Below are 26,466 nucleotides of genomic sequence, written 5' to 3'. Positions count from 1 at the left end.
TATAAACTGCACATCATCCCAATTTGGCGCATACACATTTACTAATACCACCTGCATCCCCTCCAGTTTCCCACTGACCATAATGTGCCGACCTCCCACATCCAAAACGATTCTACCCGCCTCAAACACCATCCGCTTATTGATCAGGATTGCGACCTCTCTAGTCTTTGAATCCAGACCCGAGTGAAAGACCTGACTGACCCAGCCTTTCCTCAGTCTAATCTGGTCAGTTACTCTAAGGTGCGTCTCCTGCAACATTACCACGTCCGCCTTTAGTCCCCTAAGATGCGCGAACACACGTGCCCTCTTGACCGGCTCATTTAACCCTTGAACATTCCAGGTGATCAGCCTAGTTGGGGGACACATTGCTCCCCCACCTTCGCCAGGCAGCCTGCCACCTCTCTGTCCCTTGGCCCAAGTCCTTCCCTCGTCAGCAGAACATCCCCCCCCCTGCAGTAACAACACTCTGTAACCCAACCCCTTTGATAAACCGAACATATGCACCCTCCGCACTGCGCTTCCGTGAGCTAGCCCGCCCAGCTAGCTTGGTGGCCCCCATCCCTGGTGCCGGATAGTCTCCCACCTATTGTTCCCCCCCGCGCTCATACAAACATACTCCAACATCAAATAATCCCCACACAATTGCCTGACAGAAAAATACCAAAATTTAAACAAGCACACCTCCATCTCCCAACAGTGCAAATGAAATCCTTAACTCACTCAGCTCTGCCATGGTCCCAAATCAATACAGAAGGCATTACAAACAGCTTCCACAAAACGAAAAATGAGAAACTTTTTTTTAAAGAACAGAGAAACAAAAAGAAAAAAAAAACATGTACGCTGCAGCAAAGTTCAAAAGTTCTCAATCCACCACCAATCCTTTCCTTTTCACGAAGTCCAGCGCGTCCTCAGGCGACTCAAAATAAAAGGGCTGTTCTTCATACATGACCCAGATATGGGCCGGGTACAACAGTCCGAACTTCACCTTTTTCTTCAAAAGGATCAACCTAATCTGGTTGAAGCCTGCTCTTCTCCTGGCCACCTCCACTCTCATGTCTTGGTAGACCCGCAGGATACTATTGTCCCACTTACAGCTCTGTGTCTGCTTGGCCCACTGTAGAATGCGCTCCTTATCCAAGTACCTGTGGAATCTCACCACCATTGCCCTCGGTGGGGGGGGGTCTCCCGTTCGCGGCTTCCTCGCGAGTGCTCGGAGAGCCCTGTCCACCTCCAAGGGTCGGGAGAATGCCCCATCCCCTAGCAGCTTCTCAAACATATCTGCGATGTATGCCCCAGCGTCCGCTCCTTCGGACCCCTCCGGGAGCCCAACGGTTCTCAAGTTCTGCCGGCGGTACCTATTCTCTAGGTCCTCCACCTTCTCCAGGAGCTTCTTCTGCTGGTCTCTCAGCATCCCCACCTCCAACTCCACCGCAGTTTGATGTTCCTCCTGCTCAGCCAGCGCCGTCTCCACCTTCTCGATCGCCCGATCTTGGGCGTCCAATCTAAGCTCCAGCCACTCAATCAATTCTTTTATCGGGTCCAAGCAGTCCCGTTTCTGCTTAGCAATGCCTTCCTGAATAACTTGCATCAGCTGCTCCGTTGACCGCTGGATCAACAAACTAGAGGTCTGGTCCTCCGCCATGCTGTCTCCCGCTGCAGCTTCAACCCAAGCCTTCTCTGTCTTTCTGTTTCTACCTTTACGAGCACTTCTAGTCCTTCTCTCCATGCACCGAAGTGGGAATTCAGTACACAATTGCCTCTGTCTTCAGTTTTACAGTTCAAGTCCGGTAGAAAATCGAGGGGAAAGGTCCAAGAGTCCGACCCGAGCGGGAGCCAACAAATGTGCGACTTACTCCTTCACAGCCGCCATCGTAAGTCTCCACAGGGTGGAGAGGTTGATCTCCACCCTATCAGGATCCGCCTTTGGGCGATCAACGAGGCAAAGGCTACAACATATGCCTCCGCTCCCGTTTCCAACCCCGGCTATTCCAACACCCCGAATATGGCCTCCCGAGGGCCCGGGTCCAGTTTCACATGCACCACTTTAGAGATTACCCTAAAAACCTCCTTCCAGTAATCCTCCAGCTTTGGACAGGACCAAAATATATGAATGTGGTTTGTGGAGCCCCCTCCGCAACGTTCACACACATCTTCTACCCGCTCAAAGAACAGGCTCACCCTCCCCTTATGAGGTGTGCTCTATATACCACCTTCAGTTGTATCAGCCCCAACCTTGCACAGAGGTGGAGGCGTTCACCCTCCGGAACACCTCACACCAAAACCCCTCCTCCATACCCTCTCCCAACTCTTCCTCCCATTTTGCTTTGATCCCTTCCAGCGGTACCTTTTCCTCTTCCAAAATAGGCCCGTAAACCGCCAAACTACCCCCTTCTCCCAACCCGTGTCGTCAGCACCTCCTCCAGCAATGTGGAAGCCGGCTCTACCGGGAAGCTCTGTATCTCCTTTCTGGCAAAGTCTCGAACCTGCATGTATCTAAACATTTCCCCCTGCTCCAGCCCATACTTTGCTTCCAGCTCCTTCAATCCTGCAAACTGACCCCCAAGAAACAAATCTTTTAGTGTCCTAATTCTTTTCTCCTCCCATCTCTGAAAATTTCCATCCCACTTCCCTGACTCAAATCTCTGGTTCCCCCGAATTGGCATTTCTCTTGACCCTGCCCCAACCCGAAGTGCTGGCGAAACTGCCTCCAAATTCTCAACAAAGCTATTACTACCGGACTTCCTGAGTATTTCCCCGGGGCATTCTCCTTGCGCCTTCAATCCCGACCCCCTACACAAACTCTCCTCCATTCTGACCCACTGGGAGTCAACCCGTCTGGCTCAGCTCCGTACCTTCTCCAGATTCACCACCCAGTAGTAATAATAATATTAATCGTTTATTATCACAAGTAGGCTTCAATGAAGTTACTGTGAAAGGCCCCTAGTCGCCACATTCCGGCTCCTGTTCGGGGAGGCTGGTACGGGAATTGAACCCGCGCTGCTGGTCGTCTTCTGCATTGCAAGCCAGCTGTTTAGCCCACTGTGCTAAACCAGCCCCTAATACATCAGATTCGGAAGACCCAAACCCCCTGCCTGCCTTCCTCTCTGTAGTAGCACTTTTCTAATTCCGGCCACCTTCCCTCCCCAAATGAAAGAGGTAATCATCTCTTCAATCTCTCTAAAAAAATGCCTTTGGCAGGAAAATCGGCAGGCATTGGAAAATAAACCAAAATTGCGGCAGCACATTCATTTTAACCGACCCGGCAGTGACAGAGGGAGACCATCCCACCTTGCCAGATCACCTTTCACCCTCCCCACCAAACTAGAAATATTTTACCTACGGAGCCCCCCCCCCCCCCCCACAATCCCGAGCAACCTGCACCCCCAGGTATCTAAAGTGAGTCCCTGCCCTACGGAATGGCAGCCCCCCCCACCCCTGCCACCACCACCAGCCGAGACAGCACAAAATATTCACTCTTGTCTAAATTTAATTTGCACCCCGAGAAAGACCCAAATACCCGAAACAGCTCCAGTATTCCCCCTATTGACACACTCGGTTCCGACGACACGTATAATAACAAGTCATCGGCTTTATCCCCCCCCCCCCCTTCTGCACTATCCCTTTCCACACCACCACACTTCTTAACGCGATGGCCAGTTGGCTCAATCGCGAGTGCAAACAGCAGGGGGGACATAAGACATCCCTGCCTAGAATCCACAGTGGAGAGAAAAGTATTCCGAGCTGATGTTATTTGTGCGGACACTCGCCCTCGGCTCCTTATACAGTAGCTTTACCCAGTCCACAAATCTTGGTCCAATCCCAAACCACTCCAAAACTGCCATCAAGTACCCCCATTCTAGCCAGTCAAACGCTTTCTCGGCGTCCAGTGCCACAACCACCTCTGTTTCCTTCCCCTCCGCTGGTGCCATAACCACATTCAATGCCCTCCTAATGTTCGAAAAGAGCTACCTCCCTCTCACAAACCCCATCTGATCTTCACCTATCCCCTTCGGGAGACGCTCCTCTAGCCTACCTGCCAATATCTTTACGTCCACGTTTAAAAGTGATATGGGCCTATACGACCCACACTCCATTGGATCCTTATCTTTACTAATAGGAAAATCAATGCCTGCCCCAAAGTTTGTGATAACACCCCCTTCCCTATCGCCTCCTCAAACATCCCCACCATCAGCGGTACCAGCTTATCCTTGAATTTTTTATAATATTCCACCGGAAACCCATCCAGCCCTGCCACCTTCCCTTACTGCATCCTCCCCATCTCATATTTTATCTCCTGCTCCACTATCGCCCCTTCTAATGTAGTCCTGTCCCCCTCCCCTAACCTTGGGTACTCCAACCCACTAGAAATTCCTGCATCTCCCGGCCTCCCCCAGGTGACTCTGACCTGTACAACCTGTCATAGAATTCCTTAAAGTCCTTGTTTATCTGATCTTGAGCTACCACCAACTTTCATGCCCTGTCCAGCACCTGGACAATTCCCCTTGCTGCAGTCTCCCTCCGGAGCTGACCCGCCTTCTCTCCATGCTCGTAAACTGCACCTCTTGGTCGCCTCAATTGTTGTACCGCCTTCTTGGGAGGTAGTCGGTTTCAGCTCGCCTGAAGTTCCTTCCTCTTTTCCAACTTCACTGGGTCCCATCTTCTGCATAACTCCTATCTACCTCCAGCATCTCATCTTCTCATCTATTACCCTCTGACGCTCTAACCTCGCCTCTTTGTCTAGCCTAGCCTTGAATGGGATCACCTCACCCCTCACCGCCGCCTTTAGAGCCTCCCAGACAACCGCTTTCAACACCTCACCCATGCAGTTAAAACCTACATATTCCTCGATTACTTTTTCAATTTTGTCACAGAAACCTCGGTCCCCCAACAGTCCCACATCTAACTACCACCCTGGTCTCTGTACCACCCCCATTATTCTTAAAATATAAGCAAAAACATGCTGTAAACACTCGAGCAGGTCCGGCATCATCAGTGGAGAGGTGAAGACAGGGTTAACATTTTAGGTTGATGAACGTATATCGGGACCATGTACTGGGAGTCTCACTGTAGCTACTTAACTCTCGAGTGGGCAGGAAGTACAGAGGCGCAAAGATTGCCCTGTTAATTTGATACTGAAAATGTATGTGTGGAGTTTGAAAAATCTATACTAGAAGTCTGGACTGAAATTTAGATTAAATGAAGTGCACCCAAGAGATGGATTTAGAATTTGATAATGGTTGGAGGGATTACGTTATCCTTTTTTATTGGTTCCTTTTGCTGATTTAATTCCAGTTGGTGCTGAAGCTTCAGGTTAGCCCATGGTAACCCTTTACAAATGCCCCCAACCTGTTACTAGTCCATGTTAAAACCAAAAAGAAAAATTGAATTTCTAAACCCCTTTCGCAGTACAAGCATCAGGGAGCCAGTTTGTTTCCTAGAGGTGATCATTTTATATGTTTCAGTTGAGGAAACTCTGGGCCTGTTGACTTGCCACATCAGATGTGAGTAGACATTGCAGAGGAACTCCATCGACAATCAAAGCAATTAAGGTTAGTTTGGAGACAGCCTGTCAGTGTTGTAGTCAGACTCCCCATGGCTTTGCTTTCGAAGACAGTTATTGATTCAAGGATCATGACTTCCAATTACCTGCCTTCAAAGTCACTTTGAGCAGGTCAGCAGTAGCTGTCATTTCCAGCTTCTCAGGGTGACTGAAAGTCTAACGTATGTGTAAGCCGATTACCACCGTGTGTGCAAAAGGGCTTCACATCAGCGGCCTTTCCCAGAGTTCAACTAGCAGGTCATCCAAGAATAGCCAGGGAAACAACCATTCAGAGACTGCAGTGGCAGCTCTTCCATCATGAAAATATCAGACATGATATGTATGCACTGAAAAACTTCATACCATAATGTTTTTAGCTCCTACATCACTACTTATTTTATTATATTTTCACCTATTCCAGGCCATTTATAAAAATAAATAAGCTGTCAATATATTTCAAACCAAATAGCAGACAGTTATCAGTGAGTTTAAGGTTGTAATTTAGTTTCTAGATCTGCTGATGCCAAGGAAAAGCAATTGAACACCAGAACCTTTAGATTATAGCCTTATAACGTGACTGCCAACTGTCATTTATAAATAAACCTCAATAATATATATGTAAATGGATGCTTCAAATATTTGGAAGAAATTCTTGTGATGCAGTCAGCTCAGCTGGATCCTGTCTTCATCCATATTCCTAAGAGGGGGCTAATGTTCATAGTTTTATGCTTTCCCTTTCTAACCAGGCCTCTCTCATCTGCACCCGATCGCCCCTCTTGTCCAGCACACATCTCGTGTTTAAACCACCCCCTCACACTCTCTCTGTCTCTCTTTCTTTCTCTTCCTTTCACAATCCCATAAATCTTTCTCTCTTGTTCTTGCAACATTTCTCTCACACTCATCCTGCGCCTGCGGGGGGGGGGGTGGGGGGGGGGGGGGGGCAGGCTCACCTGTCCCTGCTGCCCACCTGGCCCTCGCCGCCCCCCTCAGGCCCGCCTGACCATCGTCCACACCGTTGACAAATGTGGGCTCAACATGTTCCAATCATTTCCCACTTGTACCACAAATAAATCTCAACTCATCCAGAAATCTGACCCATATAGAACATTACAGGCAGTACAGGCCCTTCGGCCCTCGATGTTGCGCCGACCTATGAAACCACTCTAAAGCCCATTTACACTATTCCCTGATCGTCCATATGTCTATCCAATGACCATTTAAATTTCCTTAGTGTTGGCGAGTCCACTACTGTTGCAGGCAGGGCATTCCAAACCCTTACTACTCTCTGAGTAAAGAATCTACCTCTGAAATCTGGTGTGATGCCAGAGCTACCAGCACGGTAGCATTGTGGATAGCACAATTGCTTCACAGCTCCAGGGTCCCAGGTTCGATTCTGGCTTGGGTCACTGTCTGTGCGGAGTCTGCACATCCTCCCCGTGTGTGCGTGGGTTTCCTCTGGGTGCTCCGGTTTCCTCCCACAGTCCAAAGATGTGCAGGTTAGGTGGATTGGCCATGATAAATTGTCCTTGGTGTCCAAAATTGTCCTTAGTGTTGGATGGGTTACGGGGATAGGGTGGAGGTGTTGACCTTGGGTAGGGTGCTCTTTCCAAGAGCCGGTGCAGACTCGATGGGCCAAATGGCCTCCTTCTGCACTGTAAATTCTATGATAAATCTATATCTATCTCCCCTCAATTTAAAGCTATGTCCCCTCGTGCTAGACATCACCTTCCGAGTAAAAAGGCTCTCATTGTCCACCCTATCTAATCCTCTGATCATCTTGTATGCCTCAATTAAGTCACCAATAACCTTCTTCTCTCTTAAGAAAACAGCCTCAAGTCCCTCAGCCTTCCCTCATAAGATCTTCCCTCCATACCAATCAACATTCTGGTAAATCTCCTCTGCACTCTTTCCAATGCTTCCACATCTTATAATGCGGCGACCAGAATTGCACGCAATACTCCAAATGCGGCTGCACCAGAGTTTTGTACAGTTGCAACATGACCTCATGACTCCGAAACTCAATCCCTCTACCAATAAAAGCTAACACCGTATGCTTTCTTAACAACCCTTTCAACCTGGGTGGCAACCTTCAGGGATCTATGTGCATGGACACCGAGATCTCTCTGCTCATCCACACTACCAAGAATCTTACCATTAGCCCAGTACTCTGTCTTCCTGTTATTCCTTCCAAAATGAATCACCTCACACTTTTCTGCATTAAACTCCATTTGCCACCTTTCAGCCCAGCGCTGTAGCTTATCTATGTCCCTCTGTAACTTGTAACATCATTCCGCACTGTCCACAACTCCACCAACTTTAGTGTCATCTGCAAATTTACTCACCCATCCTTCTACGCCCTCCTCCAGGTCATTTATAAAAATGACAAACAGCAGTGGCCCCAAAACAGATCCTTGTGGTACACCACTAGTAACTGGACTCCAGTCTGAACATTTCCCATCAACCACCACCCTTTGTCTTCTTCCAGCTAGCCAATTTCTGATCCAAACTGCTAAATCACCCTGAATCCCATGCCTCCGTATTTTCTGCAGTAGCCTACCGTGGGGAACCTTATCAAACGCTTTACTGAAATCCATATACACCACATCAACTGCTTTACCCTCATCCACCTGTTGGCCACCTTCTCAAAGAACTCAATAAGGTTTGTGAGGCATGACCTACCCTTCACAAAATCATGTTGACTATCTCCAATCAAATTATTCCTTTCCAGATGATTATACATCCTATCTCTTATAAACCTTTCCAAGAATTTGTCCACAACGAAGTAAGGCTCACTGGTCTATAGTTACCGGGGTTGTCTCTACTCCCCTTCTTGAACAAGGGGACAACATTTGTTATCCTCCAGCCTTCTGGCACTATTACTGTAGACAAAGATGACTTAAAGATCAAAGCCAAAGGCTCAGCAATCTCCTCACTAGCTTCCCGATGTTATCTATATACTGTCCATACAAAATCCTGCTTATCTATTCCCTCCGTTTTCATCGCCCTCCATCCTACCTTCCCAACCAGTGCAAGAGTTTCTTTGTCCTCCGCCTCATTTGTTGCCTCATCATCCTATTTCTTTACTCTTCTCTAGCCCTACATCCCTACTTACTTCTGACTAGTCGACTGTATATTTCTTCTTCCTCTGTCGCACCGTCAGCAACGTCAACCTTCTTGCCTCTGTTCTGAAATCTTCCCAAATCCCACTACCATGTTGCAACCCTCTTTTTATTCACTTGCCTCATTTACCAATATCCAATCTCTCTAGGTCCTGACTAACTCTTCCCTTTTATCCTGCTCCAGTCCAACCTCTACTTTCTGAAACTCTTCAGGGTTTTAGACAATCGGTTGTTAATGCTGGAAGAAAACAATAATGTGAATCAAAATGATGATTGATGATCAAGATGATTAACATGTGTATGTTGGAGGAGGGCGAAAATAAAGGAAAGGCAAGGTAGTTCCTTGCAAGGGGAGAAAGGGGAATAGGAGGTCCAGGTACTGACTGCATATTTGGAATAGATAGTGTGTGATGGAGATGATCATTTAACAATCTCAGAGAAAGATGTAAAGAATAAATAGATGCTGAGTTTTTTAGATGTGGTATTGTAATTTGATTGTTGCCTAGCAGAACTTAAAGGTTCGATTGACATTGTATTTGAACCCTGTTTCTAACTTGGGCTAACTTGGTGCTGTCGTTCATGAGAAAGTTGGAAAATATTTACTATTCCAATAATTACTTGGAGCAAAAAACCAAAGTGTATTTTTCGATGTTATCTACTTAGAAGCTAAGTTTTGCTGTTTGTGCACATGGGCAAGGTTTCACATGATCTAGCAAGGGTAAAAGAAATCCAGGACACTTTTTAAAGGTTTTATTTTTGCAATATTTCTTGTTCTACGTGTACAGTAATCACCTGGGGAACTGACATTTGCTTTGATTTTTGAGTTATATATATAAAGCACAGTTATACTATATCACTGTGTTCTATTATGCATTATATCCTGCATTATGCATTACATGTTCTTTGCATTACAGCCTCAGTGACTCAGGATGTTGACGAATGACCATTATCATTTTGGAAACTAGATGCTAGCAGTGATTTATGAAAGCTGGTGTGGTTGGCATATTAATACTAAATTTGCTGCACCTTTCTCCTCCTAGAAATGCTTGTTTTCTCCGATGAGGAAGATCAGACTGAACTAGAGGCCTGGAAGGAGCCACTCACCCACCTTTGGCAAAGTCGGTCATACAACTTCCTTGCTGAAAGGAGGTTTAATGCAACTGCTGCTCTAACTGAGCCCTACTGTGCAATATGTACGCTCTTCTATCCCTACTACCAGGTAAAGAAAATCCTCTCCTCCTGTTGCTGGCAAAATACACTGTACTGATCTGAACTCTGTTTGCTTGGTGATTACCCATGTTTTATTATCACATGCAAGTTGTAACATCTTACTCAAACAAAGAAGTACCTTGCCAGTTAGCATATTTGCCTTACACACAAAACCCCTAGCAAATGATGATTGCATGCAGCCCCAAAACATGATGCAGGCTGGACCTGGGGAATTTTGCAGCTCCTGTCTCTGTCCAATTCATTGGAGAAGGTGTCCATCCATGCTTTAAAATGGAACAAAAGCTCCAGTCTTGAGTAGAAAAAATCAGTTATTTTACATTCAGTGCCAACAGAGAGAAGTTTATCGCCTTTTTGTGATTATCCACGTGGTACATGCTGCTCCATCAAAATGGCTCTCCTTGGTTCCTTTTGAATAGTTGCCTACGGAGAAATGGGATTTTAGCACAAAATAAAAGAGTAAAGATGAAATGTTGCCCTGTCTTATTGAGTTTCCCTTTGAAAGATAACGCTTGTACAGTGACACAAAAAGCATTTATTCACTCAATAAAATTGACATTTCGAAATGCTGTTCCAAAAATTAATGTTAAATTATGCAAATTTAAAATCTGTTTAAAATTAGGGTTTAAAATTAACTTAATGTGAGATGAATAAAAAGCAGCCATGTGGAAATCATCCTGGTTATTGGCCAGAAGAAGGTATTTGTGCAGCTCAGTGATGTAGATGTGCAGAAACTTGATTAGAGAAATGCATTGCATCGAAGAGATTGTGTTTTAATTGTTGTAATTAACCAATTATCCACATCTGTGGAAACTGTCTATGTTTTATAAAGATTGGCACCAAGGGCTTGTCGCTGTATGGGCAAAACAAAGACCATGGAGTGAGATGGGATGTGATTCAGCTTCACAGGCAGCAAGCAGTAACTCTTAACATGAATCTTGTATATAACGAGCAAGATGATTTGATTCACTACTGATCTTCATTTGTTATTCTCCTGACACATAAAATGTGAGAAGCATAGTATTTTGGGCTCAGTAGTTTCAGGAACAATTGAACAAGACAATATCAGCTCATATTGATCAGACAATGGTTTCCATACAGCAAAGAAGTTGACAGTTCTGGATGGAACAACAATATTTTTAGCAAGAGTGATGGAAATAGAATTGGCATTTAAGGAAGAGAGCAGATGGAGATAGAGAGCAGATAGAGATTAATAAAGGAGGTCAGAATGTGTGAAATGCATTGTGCACAAGAAAATCCTGCAAGGGAAAGACAAATCAGTAGGACATATTTAAAAACCATGTCCCTTAATGCACATGGTATTCGGAATAAGGTCAATTAGCTGACGGCACAAATAGAGACAAATGGATATGATTTTGGGGGGGAATTACTGAAACATCGTTGCAGAAGGACCGGGACTGAGAGTTGAATGTCCAAAGGTACTCAGTATTCCAAAAGGATAGACGGGATGGAACAGGTGGTGGGGAGTTATTTTATTGGTTAAAGGTGGCATCAAGGCTGTATTAAGAAATGATATTGGCACTAAGTGCCAAAATGTTGAAACAATCTGGGTTGAAATAAAAAACAAGGGAAAAAAACTCTTTGGTAAGGAGTAATCTACACGTCCCCAAGCAATACTTCCAAAATGGGCATAGTGTAAACCAAGAAATAAGGAGAGCTTGTGAGAAGGTCACAACAGTAATCATGGGTGATTTTAAAATGCATATTGACTGGATTAATCAAATTGGCAAGGATAGCCTCAAGGGAGATTTCATAAGAGTGCATGAGGGATTGTTTCTTAGAGCAATATGTTATGGAGCCAACCAGGCAGCAAGCTATTTTAGATTTAGTATTATGTAATGAAGAAAGATTGATAAATAGTCTTGTCGTTAGGGATCCTCTTGAAAGAAGTGATCACAGCATGCTAGAATTTCAGTTGTTGGTTAGAGAGAAGACAGAGTGCCATACTAGAGTTTTAGCGTTGGCAGAGTGGAAATATAATCATCTAACGCTAAAGACAGAAGAGCACTTGAACGACAAAACGTTAATTCCCATTTAACACAAGACCACTCTGTGACGTTGTTAATATTTGAAGATGACAGACTAGTCACTGGAACTATTGAACTGCAAATTGAGTAGAAGCAATCGGCCTCCCTCACTTGCTCTTATGTTTTTCCTCAGATCAATTTTGTAAAACATAATTTTCAGAACCTTGAAAGTCTCTTCACACCCTTTCTTGTGAGTAGGTAAAGGCACCAAGATAAAAGACCTATTTAAGCTGCTGAAGAAAATTGGCTGCCTGCAGAAGCTGTTCTGTGTGATCTTTTTCCATGACAACATGCTGGGTAAGGTCCAGCTATGACAGGGAAACACTGGAGTCCATCAGTATCAGGAAGTTATCGTCCCACCATTGACAATGTGCCACTTGAGGTTGTTGAAAGCTTCACATAATCTAAGCTCAACAATCACCAACAATCTTATCACTTGATGCTGAAATAAACAAACACATCGCAAAAGCTGCAGCTGTCCGAGCTGAGTAAGAGTGTGTGGAACAACAGAAACTTGACTGAGAACACAGTCCACCAAGCCTGTATCTTCCATCCACTCTATAGTGTTGAGGCCTGGACAACAAATGCTATGCAGGAAAAAAGGTAGAATAGATTACACCACTGCTGTTTCAGGTATAACTGCCATCATCTCTTGACAGGACAAAGTCACCAATTCAAAGGTCTTCTTGCAGGCTAATTCCATTGACATACACATGCCTGTACTGGTTTGACCGCTGGTTCGATGGGGTTACATGGAGAGGGCGGGGGAGCAGGCAAGGGTGGGATGTTCCTTCAGAGACTCGGTGCAGATGATGGGCTGAATGGCCTCCTTCTGCACTGTAGGTATTCTATGATTCTAATGGCAGACAGAGGAGCAAGGAGCTGGATGAAGAAGATGAACAATGGAAGGCAGAGGGAAGAATGAAGGGAGGGAAACTGGACCCCGACAAGCCTGCAAGGAAAGCTCACAAAAAAAAAGTCACAAAATGGGAGAATTCTGTCCATTGATACTGACAAGTGTGAGTCAGTTGCTCATGGCTCTGACCTCCAGAAGAGTATTGGAAGAGATGAACAGAAACAAAAAGCTCTGTTGATTAAGAAGAGGGCTCAGAGAAAACATAGAGAATCATGCACCTACTTAACCCACTGTTCCCTCTGCAGCAAATATGGCAAAGACTGACATGTCAGAGAGCGGTTCCTGAGCCACATCAGGTGATGATTAACACAGAGTTGACCACCACGGTGCAAACCATCATCGAACAGGACGGAGGGATGCTGCAATACTAGCGGTGCTAAGATAAAATCAAACTGGAGGAATGTAACTATTTTGTAATCAGAAAATGGGATTTTAAAAGTATGATTTATTTTTGTCATGATTTATTTTTGGGTGGCAGGGGAACATTTTTCCACTTCTGTTACTGAGAGTCAGCAACACACATCTGAGTCAGATATAATGTCATTAGATTCACAGTAAAGTTCTGTATTTGCTGCTTTACCAGCGCACCCCTAATCTCATGATGGCACCCCAACTGCACCAATTTGTGACTTTATAGTTCCATCACTTGCAATCCTCGCAGTGTGCCTGAATAAGTTTGCCAGCTTAGTGCTAACTTCTGATAAATTGCAGGCAGGTTTTTTGCTCTGGTTGTGGGCTTAATGGCAATAAGTTGAGACTGCACAAACTCACTTTTACTTAATGTCATTTTTCACAATTGAGAGGGTGTGTGTGCAGAGTGCAAGAAGAAACCTTTTCTTCAATTGGCTGCAGATTCTTACAGCTTAAAGCTCAAGTGCACAGAGGGATAATAAATATGGAATTCTGTCACCGTTGTCGAACATAAGCTGAGAAATATACTTTAAAAAAGCTGATATTTGCTTGAAAAAGAATATTAAAGATTATGAGGAATGAAGGATTAAACTGTGGCTCTTGGTGAAAAACACAAAGATTTGATGGACTGAACTGTTTGTTTTTGAGCTTCAACAATTTACAGAAGTTGAATCAGTGGATTTGTATTGGACGATGGTTCCGTGCCTTTGCATATTTCTTTCTTCCAATGGTTTCCACTGTTCTCTTAAAAGTAGGTACTGGATGTTCAGTTCCTTGGTAGTTGCCTCACCCAAATGGTCCTCTCGAGCAAATGCCAGCAGCTATACTCGCCTCTTATCCATGTGAAGCACACATTCCATCGAGAATCACTGGATTGTAATCAGGAGTAGGAAACCTGATTTTTTTTTTTTTTACCTCCTTCACATGAGGAGCTGAGGTCAATTGTCGCAGCCCCAATGCTAGTTTAGATGAAGTAACTCAATTTAGATATGGACAAGGGAAGGCACCTTCAAGTCAGTACACCACGTAGAAATGCATTTACCCACTGAGCCATGAAGTGTATTTTTTATTAATGTTTCCACAATTTCTGGGTGGAAAGGTTAGACGGTTGTACTGCTGCCTTCCAGGTATAAAACCACCAATGATGGTAATTTAACTAATTCACACTGCTCAGTGATTACATTCAAGTGTAAGTCGGTAATGATTTCTGTATAAGTATGCAGCAGACCAGCACAGGAGTTATCGTGTGGGTCCTCTCGAGTAACTTTTCATGTATTGCCTTTGGAAAAACATCAAAGTGATAAAACAGGAGTAACTATTCCACCCCTCGAGCTGTTCTGCCATTCTGTTAGATCACGGCTGATTTGCACCTCAAATCCCCTCACCTGCCTTTGCACCATTTCCTTTGATACCCTTACCTAACACCAAATCTATTGATCGTACTGTACTGATGGATTGGGTAACACCCAAGAATGGATAACAGCTTATGAAGGACATGACCATGTTTACTATTTTGCTGGTCTAAAACTGGTTTGCCTGCAGCAGTGAATTCACAATAGCAAACATAAAGGACTTTGTCTCATCAAATTCTTGGCTCATTTCCAAACAAGCGGCAAATTGTATCTGCCTATACTATGCACTGTGAATTAAATTTAGTACCTGAAAGATGTTGAGGGATTTAATCTAACTTTGTGACTTCTAGCATTAAGCATTTGAAATACAATTTTTTCAATTAGTTGGGATGTATTACCATAGATCATGGTGTATAAGTTGATCCAGCATGTAAGGCGACCTATGTTTTTACCCAAAATGCACGATTAGGTCTATACTTGGGGGTATAAGTATATCCCCCGTGTTTCAGCAAATAAATGCATCTTCAGGGCTAGACTTGCATTAAGATTTGACCTCAATAATCAGTTCAGAAGACTTCCGGGTGCGGCAATGACCAGCTAGGTCGCACGTTTCGGCAGCTCCCGGTGGAATGGACCTTTGGGCTCTTGATAGGAGCCCCAACGGCAATTTTAATGGCAAAAAACACTGTGCTGTAATCCAGAAGGGAATCCCCCTGGACACTGATGGAAAAAAGAGAGGAAAGTGGCCGGATTGCGGTGGATCCTCTAGAGCAGCGGCCAGGAAGGCAGGCACAAAGCAAGATGGCGTCGGAAGGAGGCAGTTTAATATGGGGCCCTGACCAACAAGAGGTCCTGCGGCGTTGCGTGGAAGAACTCAAAAAGGAGATGAAGAAGGAGCTGTTGGCCCCGATATTACAAGCGATTGAGGGGCTAAAGGAGGAGCAAAAGACCCAGGAACAGGAGCTTCGGGTCGTGAAGGCAAAGGCTGCTGAGAATGAGGACGACATACAGGGCCTGGTGGTGAAAACGGAGATGCACGAGGCACAACACAAAAGGTGTGTGGAAAGGCTGGAGGTGCTGGAGAATAATGTGAGGAGGAAGAATTTAAGGATTCTTGGTCTTCCCTAAGGTGTAGAAGGGGCGGACGTCGGGGCATATGTGAGCACGATGCTGCACTCGTTAATGGGGTCGGAGGCCCCGACGGGTCTGCTGGAGGTGGAGGGAGCCTATCGAGTTATGGCGCGAAGACCGAGGGCTGGAGAAATTCCTCGAGCCATAGTGGTGAGATTTCTCCGACATAAGGACAGAGAGATGGTCCTCAGATGGGCAAAGAAAACTCGGAGCAGTAGGTGGGAGAACGCGGTGATCTGCGTATATCAAGATTGGAGTGCGGAGGTGGCGAGAAGGAGGGCAAGCTTTAATCGGGCCAAGGCGGTGCTGCACAAACGGAAGATTAAATTTGGAATGCTGAAACCGGCAAGACTGTGGGTCACACATCAAGGGAAACACCACTACTTCGAAACGGCAGATGAGGCGTGGACATTTATTGTCGAGGAGAAACTGGAGTGAGCGGGCCATAAAAAGAACGTTTGGGTCAAAGTGGGGGGGTGAATATGTGGGATGAAGGGGGGGAAAAGAGGGAATAGATGACTTCCCAAGTTGTTAATCCTGCGACCCTGTAACTTTTCTCTCTTCCCCATGTCGTGGAGGAGGGGGGGAGGGAGGATGAGGAGCTGGGGGTGCCGGCCATTAGGGGCGGGGCCAAAAGGGAAGCGCGGGCTTTGTTCCCGCGCTATGGTAATCACGGCGGGAACAGGGAAGGAGGGGGCCTCGCACAGTGTGAGCCGAGGTCACGGGGGGAAGCCGAGGTCGGCCAGAGTGGGGTGTGCTTAAGGGTGAGGGGGTGTATTGAAAGGTACTTGGAACTCAATGATAATGGGGAGGTACAGGTGTGGGTGGTCTGGGAGGCGCTGAAGGCAGTGGTTAGAGGGGAGCTGATATCTATTAGGGTACATAAAGGAAAGCAGGAGGGTAGGGAAAGGGAGCGGTTGTTGAAAGAACGTCTGAGGGTGGACAGACAATATGCGGAGGCACCGGAGGAGGGACTGTACAGGGAAAGGCAAAGGCTACATGTAGAATTTGACTTGTTGACTACGGGTAATGCAGAGGCACAATGGAGGAAGGCACAGGCTGTACAGTACGAATATGGCGAGCAGGTTGCTGGCCCACCAACTGAGGAAAAGGGGAGCAGCGAGGGAGATAGGGGGGGGGTGAGAGATGAGGAGGGAGAGATGGAGCGGGGAGCGGAGAGAGTGAGTGGAGTGTTCAAGGCATTTTACGAAAGATTATATGAAGCTCAGCCCCCGGATGGGAAGGAGCGAATGATGTGCTTTCTGGATCAGCTGGAATTTCCTAAGGTGGAGGAGCAGGAGAGGGTGGGACTGGGAGCACAGATTGAGATGGAGGAAGTGGTGAAAGGGATTGGGAGCATGCAGGCGGGGAAGGCCCCGGGACCAGACTGATTCCCAGTTGAATTCTATAGGAAATATATGGACTTGCTGGCCCCGCTACTGATGAGAACCTTTAATGAGACGAGGGAAAGGGGGCAGCTGCCCCCGACTATGTCAGAGGCAACGATATCGCTCCTCCTAAAGAAGGAAAAAGACCCGCTGCAATGCGGGTCCTACAGGCCCATTTCCCTCCTGAATGTGGACGCTAAGATTCTGGCCAAGGTAATGGCAATGAGGATAGAGGATTGTGTCCCGGGGGTGGTTCATGAGGACCAAACTGGGTTTGTGAAGGGGAGACAACTGAATACAAATATACGGAGGCTGCTAGGGGTAATGATGATGCCCCCACCAGAGGGGGAAGCGGAGATAGTGGTGGCGATGGATGCCGAGAAAGCATTTGATAGAGTGGAGTGGGATTATTTGTGGGAGGTGCTGAGGAGATTTGGTTTTGGGGATGGGTATATCAGGTGGGTACAGTTGCTGTATAGGGCCCCGATGGCGAGCGTGGTCACGAATGGACGGGGGGCTGACTATTTTCGACTCCATAGAGGGACGAGGCAGGGATGTCCTCTGTCCCCGTTATTGTTTGCACTGGGATTGAACCCCTGGCCATAGCATTGAGGGGTTCCAGGAAGTGGAGGGGAGTACTCAGGGGGGGAGAAGAACACCGGGTATCTCTGTATGCGGATGATTTGTTGCTATATGTGGCTGACCCGGCGGAGGGGATGCCAGAGATAATGCGGATACTTGGGGAGTTTGGGGATTTTTCAGGGTATAAACTGAACATGGGGAAAAGTGAGTTGTTTGTGGTGCATCCAGGGGAGCAGAGCAGAGAGATAGAGGGTTTACCGTTGAGGAAGGTAACAAGGGACTTCCGGCACTTGGGGATCCAGATAGCCATGAATTGGGGTACATTACACAGGCTTAATTTAACGCGGTTGGTGGAACAGATGGAGGAAGACTTTAAGAGATGGGACATGGTGTCCCTGTCATTGGCATGTAGGGTGCAGGCGGTTAAAATGGTGGTCCTCCCAAGATTCCTTTTTGTGTTTCAGTGCCTCCCGGTGGTGATCACGAAGGCTTTTTTCAAAAGAATCGAGAAGAGTATTATGAGTTTTGTGTGGGCTGGGAAGACCCCGAGAGTGAGGAGGGGATTCTTGCAGCGTAGTAGGGACAGGGGGGGGCTGGCACTACCGAGCCTAAGTGAGTACTACTGGGCCGCCAATGTTTCAATGGCGTGTAAGTGGATGGGAGAAGGGGAGGGAGCGGCGAGGAAGAGATTGGAGAGGGCGTCCTGCAGGGGGACTAGCCTACAAGCAATGGTGACGGCACCGTTGCCGTTCTCACCAAAGAAATACACCACAAGCCCGGTGGTGGTGGCTACATTGAAAATTTGGGGGCAGTGGAGACGGCATAGGGGAAGGACGGGAGCTTCGGTGAGGTCCCCGATAAGAAACAATCATAGGCTCGTTCCGGGGAGAATGGATGGGGGATTTGGAGCATGGCAAAGAGCTGGGGTAGTACAACTGAGAGATCTGTTTGTAGATGGGAGTTTGCGAGTCTGGGAGCGCTGATGGAAAAATATGGATTGCCCCAAGGGAATGCATTTCGGTACATGCAATTGAGGGCTTTTGCGAGGCAACAGGTGAGGGAATTCCCGCAGCTCCCGACGCAGGAGGTGCAGGATAGAGTGATCTCAGAGACATGGGTGGGGGACGGTAAGGTGTCGGACATATACAGGGAAATGAGGGACGAGGGGGAGATCATGGTAGATGAGCTGAAATGGAAATGGGAAGAAGAACTGGGGGAGGAGATTGAGGAGGGGCTGTGGGCTGATTCCCTACGTAGGGTAAACTCATCGTCCTCGTGTGCCAGGCTAAGCCTGATACAATTTAAGGTGTTACACAGGGCGCATATGACTGGAGCACGGCTTAGTAAATTTTTTGGGGTAGAGGATAGGTGTGCGAGATGCTCGAGAGGCCCAGCGAATCACACCCACATGTTCTGGTCCTGCCCGGCACTACAGGGGTTCTGGGTGGGGGTGGCAAAGGTGCTTTCGAAGGTGGTGGGGGTCCGGGTCGAACCAAGCTGGGGGTTGGCTATATTTGGGGTTGCAGAAAAGCCGGGAGTGCAGGAGGCGAGAGAGGCTGACGTGTTGGCCTTTGCGTCCCTAGTAGCCCGGCGCAGGATATTGTTAATGTGGAAGGAAGCCAAACCCCCGGGTGTGGAGACCTGGATAAACGACATGGCAGGGTTCATAAAGTTAGAACGGATTAAGTTTGTGTTGAGGGGTTCGTGCTCAGGGGTTCACCAGGCGGTGGCAACCGTTCGTCGATTACCTCACAGAAAGATAGAGGGAATGGAAAAGAAGTAGACAACAGCAGCAGCCCATGGGGGTGGGTGGGGTGGGGGGGGGGGGGGGGAGGAATCGAACGGACTCTCAGATGTTATTGTATATGTATAACATGTATAGGTATTTGCTATAGGTAATTGTATGTTGGATTGTATTTTTGGAGAGTATTTATTTTGGACAAGGCAGTTGCCATTCAGTTTTGTTTTTGTTTATATATTATTTATTTATTTGTTCAAAACTGGCCACTGTTATTTATATTGCTTTATTGTTGTGTAAAAGAAACACTACGTACTGTTATGTTTGGCCAAAAATCTTGAATAAAATATAAATTAGTTCAGAAATACATGTTTAGGGTTGCATTTGCCTTACAAGTCAGCGCATGAGATCCAACAGGCGATACAAACTGTGTTGCCAAGAAGATGGGGAGGTCGTGGCATAGTGGTATTGTCACTGGACTAGTAATCCAGACACACCGGGTAATGCTCTGGAGACCCGGGTTCGAGTCCCACCACGGCAGATGGTGAAATTTGAATTTAAAAAAAAAAATCTGGAATTGAAAGTCTCATGATGACCATGAAACCATTATTGATTGTCGTAAAAACCCATATGATTTGCTAATGTCCTTTAGAGAAGAAGCCATCCTTACCAAGTCTGGCCTACATGTGACTCCAGATCCACAGCAATGTGGTTGACTCTTTAAAAAAAAAAAAATGTGAGGCCTTGCCTGCAAGGCTCACATCCCTTGCAGGCAAGGCCTCACATCCCAAGAACAATAAAGATGCATGTGAGTTTAAGACACGCAGAGCAGATTGGCCATGACACTGGAAGGAACCTTCAAAGTTTCTAGTCAACCTTTATGCCGTAATCAATGGTAAATGCACTTGATTTTCTTTTCAGAATGTGTGAATATTCTATAATCCTAAGATTTCCATAATCAATGCTCCCTAATTTACCTATATCATATTTAATGTGGACCTTGATTTTTTTGGTGGGAATAAATATGCGACGGGGTTTGGATCATATTTCTCTCTGATCCTTTAACACCTATTAAGCTGTATTGTTGCTTCCCATTTAATCTGTAACTAGATTTTACTGTTTGTTGATGGAAGCAATTTCGAAATGCACTTTTTACTATTGTGTGAGAATGAGCATTGTTCACATTGTTAATTACTCTTGTGTTTCTGTATAGGTGAGGGTAAGTCACAGAATCACAGAATCCCTACAGTGCAGAAGGAGGCCATTCGGGCCATCAAGTCTGTACTGACCCATTGAAAGAGCACCCCACCCAGGCCCACCCCCCCTGCAATCCCATAACCCCACTTAACCTTTGCACATTAAGGGACAATTTAGCGTGGCCAATCCACCTAACCTGCACGTCTTTGGGCTGAGGGACGAAACCGGAGCACCCGGAGGAAACCCACGCAGACACGGGGAGAAAGTGCAAACTCCACACAGACAAGTCACCCAAGGCCGGAATTGACCGGGTCCCTGGCGCTGTGAGTTAGCAGTGCTAATCACTATGCCACGGTGCTGCCCGGGAGTGATGGAACCCTTGGTAGATTTTACTTTTCTCTTCAAAAAGTGTACATTTTTTTGGAATTCTGAGAAAATTGAGTGTACAGTAGTAAAGTGAGTGGTTCCAGAACAGTGGTCCTCCTCGTGCTTCATGAAGTGTCCTTTATTTTTGCATCTTCCTCAAAATGAAGCCAATTCAGGCCATTAGGAGGTCTGGATGCATCCCAACGCATTTCCAGTAAGATTGCTGTGTGGGTGGTGAACAGCAATCTGTGGGTATTTATAGTGCAGCCAAACATCACAGTTTCAGTAGTCAGTGGGTGCTAACTTAGAATTTTGGACCAAGAAGCTTAGAAATGAAGGCTTCACTACTCAGTCCTAGACAGCAGGCAGAACAGTTGCTTTTTTCAAAGGGGAAAGCATAATTTCTGTGGAGTAGTATTTTGTAAATCAAATAAAGAAAATCAACCAGCATCTTTTAATGAATGTGGTGCCCTTTCACTTCTACAAAAAGCTGGAATTGGCAGGCTTGCCTAGCCTGGTGCTGGATATATGGGGATGCGAGATTATGGACCCCTTGGCAAATAGGTTTTACCTACTGATTGTTGGAAAGAACAGGGGCGGGATTCTCCGAAATGGAGGCAGAGTGTTCGCGCCGTCGAGGTTCACGACGGCGCGAAACGGCCCCTCTCCCGACCGATTCAGGGCCCGATAATGGGCTAGGAGCAGCGCCGCGTCATTTACGCGCGGCAGGCCTTGACGCCGCGTAAAGGCGGCGCCGCATAACTGGCGTCACCCGCGCATGCGTGGTTGCCGCCCTCTCCAAGTCCGCCCCGCAAGAAGATGTCTGACGGATCTTGCGGGGCTGCGGAAGAAAGGAGGTCCTCCTTCAGAGAGGCCGGCCCGACGATCGGTGGGCACCGATCGCGGGCCAGACCCCATTTGAGGCCCCCCCCTCCCGCAGGTCGCCCCCCCCAGCGATCCCGCGCTGTTCCCGCCGGCAGCAACCAGGTGTGGACGGCGCCGGGGGAACCCGCTGTTGTGGTCAGGCCACTCGGCCCATCCGGCACTGAGAATCGCGGGGGTTCTGGTGATTCGCCATTTTGGCTGTCTCGGACGATTCACTGGACCATGCCGCGCAAAACGCGATTGCGCCGATCTGGCCGCTTTCGTGTATCGCGGGAGGGCGTCGGACCGGCGTCGCGGGAAAATTTGGCGACCCAAGCGATTCTCCAAACCGGCGCGGGAGGGGAGAATCGCGCCCCAGATGTTAATGAGTGTGTCAGGAATTTTAAACAATGTAAAACTAGAAAGTTAAATAAAGGTGACTGTGCAAAGCTCAGCAGAAGAACACAACATTAACCAGCCGCCACCTGCAAACACAGCGGCGCCGGAATTGCTCTGGTGCCTCGACAGTGGCGTGAATGCATCCTATTCCGCACGTAAAGTAAATGCCATTGGCACATTATTAACGGGCCTGAGCCGGAAATCTCCAATGCTCCCGCGATGCTCCGCCCCCACAGGGAGGAATTACGGACGCCGAGTTTCAATTGTTGTTTTAAAAATCAGGAATCTGGCGCCGTGGCTGCTGAGGGAGAGAGAGGAGGCAGGACATGTTACCAGAGGCGCAGTCGTGGGCTTCTGGCAGGGCTAGCTGGATGGTGGGGGGGGGGGGGGGGGGGGAGGAGGGGGAGAGTCGGTGGGATCGGGATGACCCCCTCAATCCCCCCCAGGACTGGATATCCAGGTACGGACTGCTGCAGCCTGCAAAACAGCCATCTTGTTGTGCACCCCAGTGACCGTCCACCATGGGCCGTTGCACAAGAGTGACACCGGCCATATGGATGCCACCACCACCCCAGCACTCCTCTCCCTTCACACCACCCAACACCTCCCCCCCCCCCCCCCCAACACACACACACACACACACAACCAGGTGCCACCCGCCGGTGGGCCATCACACAACCACCAGGGGCAAATGCCCATAGTCACTCCTACAGGAGGGCATAGATGTGGGCCACGGAACATACCACCGGCATGAGTAGGGCCAGCCACCAGTACTCCTGGCAGCATGGACGGTGGCTGCCAATAGGCACCGGTGCCAGGGGTGCGGTGCAGGGGGAACAGCTGGTGTGGGGGGGTATATGCAGGGGCTGCAGTGCAGGCCGGGGCCATTGTGGAGCCGGTTGAATCTGGTTGGGCACCATGCTAACATGTGCCCAACCATGCTAGGGCAGCACGGTAGCATTGTGGATAGTAAAATTGCTTCACAGCTCCAGGGTCCCAGGTTCGATTCCGGCTTGGGTCACTGTCTGTGCGGAGTCTGCACATCCTCCCCGTGTGTGCGTGGGTTTCCTCCGGGTGCTCCGGTTTCCTCCCACAGTCCAAAGATGTGCAGGTTAGGTGGATTGGCCATGATAAATTGCCCTGAGTGTTGGATGGGGTTACTAGGTTATGGGGATAGGGTGGAGGTGTTGACCTTGGTAAGGGTGTTACTTCCAAGAGCTGGTGCAGACTCGATGGGCTGAATGGCCTCCTTCTGCACTGTAAATTCTATGATGTCTGATTTTTACCCCCCTGCTGACAATTGATTTTGGAATTTCAACTAGGAATGGTGGCCTTCATCCTAGTCACCGCAGCTCTGAGGGATGCACTGAAGCTGTATGGGAAGAAGCTGCTCAGGGAGAACTCTGCAGGGACAGACCCTGCCCCAGAAGAACTGAAGCCAGCCGGTGAGGATGCAGAGCTGGCCGGCAACAGGCCGCGGTGGAGTTGGGAAGGAGGCACAGCATCAGGCCTCGTGAGTACAGGCAGCCCCTGTCATTCGAAGGCCTGCCGGGCTGGGCATGCCATCGAAGAGTCTGGCTGAGCAAGGGGACTGTACAGCATATCAGACAGATCATGGAACCGTTGGGGTATGGGTAGGACACCCACTCCCTGTGGTCCTCGAGATGACGGTTTCCCTGAACATCTGCACCGTGGGATCCTTCCAGGCACCGAGTTTGGACCTATCTGGGATCTCGCAGACCTTGGTGCACAGGTGCAACCGCGTCATTACGGAGGCCCCATATGCCCGGTCAGCACAATATATCAGCTTCAAAGTAGACAGAACCCACCAGGATGCCCAGGCAGCGGGGTTCACCACCATCGCTGGGTTGCCCTACGTCCAGGGGGTGATCAACGGGATACATGTCCTGCGGGGTCGGTTTATGCAGCGGCCAGAGACGTGATGGAGCGGTGCTTCGGCAACCTGAAGATGCCTCCCACATCATGGTGGCCTGCTGTGTCCTCCACAAGATTGTGCAGCAGAGGGGCGATGTGCTGGAGGAGGGGAGTGAACATCAGGCCTTGTCCGAGCAGGAGGATGGCCAGGGCAGGCACACTGGGCTGACAACATGTGCGCCAGGGCCGATGCACACTAGACGCTCTGATCACCTCCAGGTTTACCGACCAGGGGGCCTGGCTGACAGCACGAACAACCACAGGGACAGGGCCACCTCCCTCTGTGACTGAGCCACGTCACTCAGTGACTGTGCCACCACCCTCCATGACTGGCACAGTGTGGTAATACCAGGTATTGCAGTACCTGAGAGGTGGATGACCATTGGCTAGACCTAGGAGTCTACCATTGGCTAATGTACATAGCTCCACCCTGAGAGGCGGGGTATAAGAACCAATGCTGGCCCAGCAGCCTTCACTTTCTGTATCAAAGCTGCTGGGTACAGTTCTAGCTGATTAAAGCCTATTAGTTATGACTCACCTTGTCTCGAGAGTAATTGATTGTGCATCACACACGTCAGCAGGTGCCCGGGCAATGCCAACGATGCCCTCAGCCATAACCCATTGTGACTGGATCATGCTCTGGAGCGCTGCTCAATGTCCAGGTGACCCTGGTATATAACTGCCTGTGACAGGGCAGCCCTGTGTTGTATATGTAAAACCTCAAGATATTTTGGTCCACAAGGTTTTACTTATGTGTCTTTATTAACGTGGGGAACAAACCACAAACACAAGTTCAAATTCAACAAAATTTATTTAACACAATTAACCCTTAAATTACCCACAATATACTAGAGGTACCCAAGATCAGTGTATAACTTGCAAAGATGGCTTAGTAGGGCTATGGATTTGATCACTGCATTCCTCTTGTCCGTCTTCATTAAGGTGATTCTCGCTTGCAGTCTCCTCCTTCCATCCTTCCTGGTCTGGTCTCTTCTCTGGTCTGGTCAAGGGCACCCCACGGAGTACCTACTTTTATCTCCTTGCTTCATGCCCTTTTCCCACTTCCTGTGGTCTTGTGCCAATGGGGTATCGAGAGGGGCTTTTAGTGTCCAATGATCTGATTGATGCCTGATGACGGGACACCTTGGCCTGCCCCAGGTGTACACCTCTACTAAATAAGGTGACAGCAAGAACTCTGGTTACCCGAGAGTCTGGCCTGGCCTGGACTTGCAACAATAGATCGGTGCATATCAATCGGAGCGATTATTTCTTGATGGCCGATTAACAGGACAGGTTGGACATGTCTTGGCAACCGGTCTGACCTTTAGTGTATTCGTACTTGGCCAGTTCAAATTCCCATGAGGCTGTGCTGGAGTGACTGTGGCTTGTTTTAACATGTCCAATTCATGAATTTAAAAAGGCCAATTTTAATTGTTCCTAACACCTGACCCGTGCCTTGGCTACTGCTCGCACAAAGTGCCCCAGGCCTTCGGCATCCTGACCTTTGGTCGATACATTAATCCCCAAGGTCTCCACCATGGACGCCACCCATGCGGTATTGGCCTGGGTGGCACACATTGTTGGCTCCGCCTCCCCTCCAACTGCACCTCTTCGGTGTGCCCCCCCCCCCCCCCGGGTTCCTACCTCTACCTGCTGTACCGCAGCACATGTGTGGTGCACACCAGATAGTGCCCCAGGAGCCTTTTCACTAAAGTCCAAGGTGACTGTCTCTGGGATGGTGGGAGGGTGTTGGAGACAGCTGTGACGGAAAGTCTGCGTTGTCCCCGGACTGACGTTCCGGGGTGTCATGAGCTGGCGTCGGGGGGCTTGCGTCACTATCCGTTGCCTCCTCGTCACTGGAATCCGCTGGGGTCGGGGGATACCACAAGGGCCTGCCTTGACACCAGGGGAACCTTCAAGACACGAGACATGATGCATGATTGGATCGTGTGTGGGGGTGGCGAGTGGATGGTGGGGGTTGGGGTTCGGGGTCGTGCCATGCGAAACCGCAGCCCAGCGAGGTCTCACTTGGTTGCCTCAGCAACTGCCCTCTCAGTGGGCCTACCGACCAGGTCCAATGCCCACTGCTCTGCGACACTGAGGGGCTGCTGGTCCGGCAGTCCCCCTCCGTCCTTCTCCGTCTCTCTCCGGTTATGCGCCACCTTCTCCTAGGACAGGGGGGTAGACAGCGCACAGTATTCGGCAGTCGGATGCAGGCAGCGTAGTGGGTGGGCATCTTTTGGCCTTTATGGCC

General features: G+C 48.2%; 1 protein-coding gene across 3 annotated transcripts in view; it reads left to right on the top strand.

The window, feature by feature from the left end:
• Positions 1-26,466, top strand: part of kdm4b (lysine (K)-specific demethylase 4B) — a 1,116,292-nt gene that overhangs the window by 976,655 nt on the left and 113,171 nt on the right. For all 3 annotated transcript variants that reach the window (XM_072482756.1, XM_072482755.1, XM_072482757.1), the window contains one exon: positions 9,699-9,877. In XM_072482756.1, the coding sequence (XP_072338857.1) occupies positions 9,699-9,877 (179 nt within the window). The remainder of the gene's footprint in view (positions 1-9,698; positions 9,878-26,466) is intronic.

Source organism: Scyliorhinus torazame, chromosome 18 (genome assembly GCF_047496885.1).
Source record: "Scyliorhinus torazame isolate Kashiwa2021f chromosome 18, sScyTor2.1, whole genome shotgun sequence".
NCBI classification, from domain to species: domain Eukaryota; kingdom Metazoa; phylum Chordata; class Chondrichthyes; order Carcharhiniformes; family Scyliorhinidae; genus Scyliorhinus; species Scyliorhinus torazame.
The sequence above is the reverse complement of the archived record's forward strand: the minus strand, read 5'-3'. Positions and strand labels throughout refer to the sequence as shown.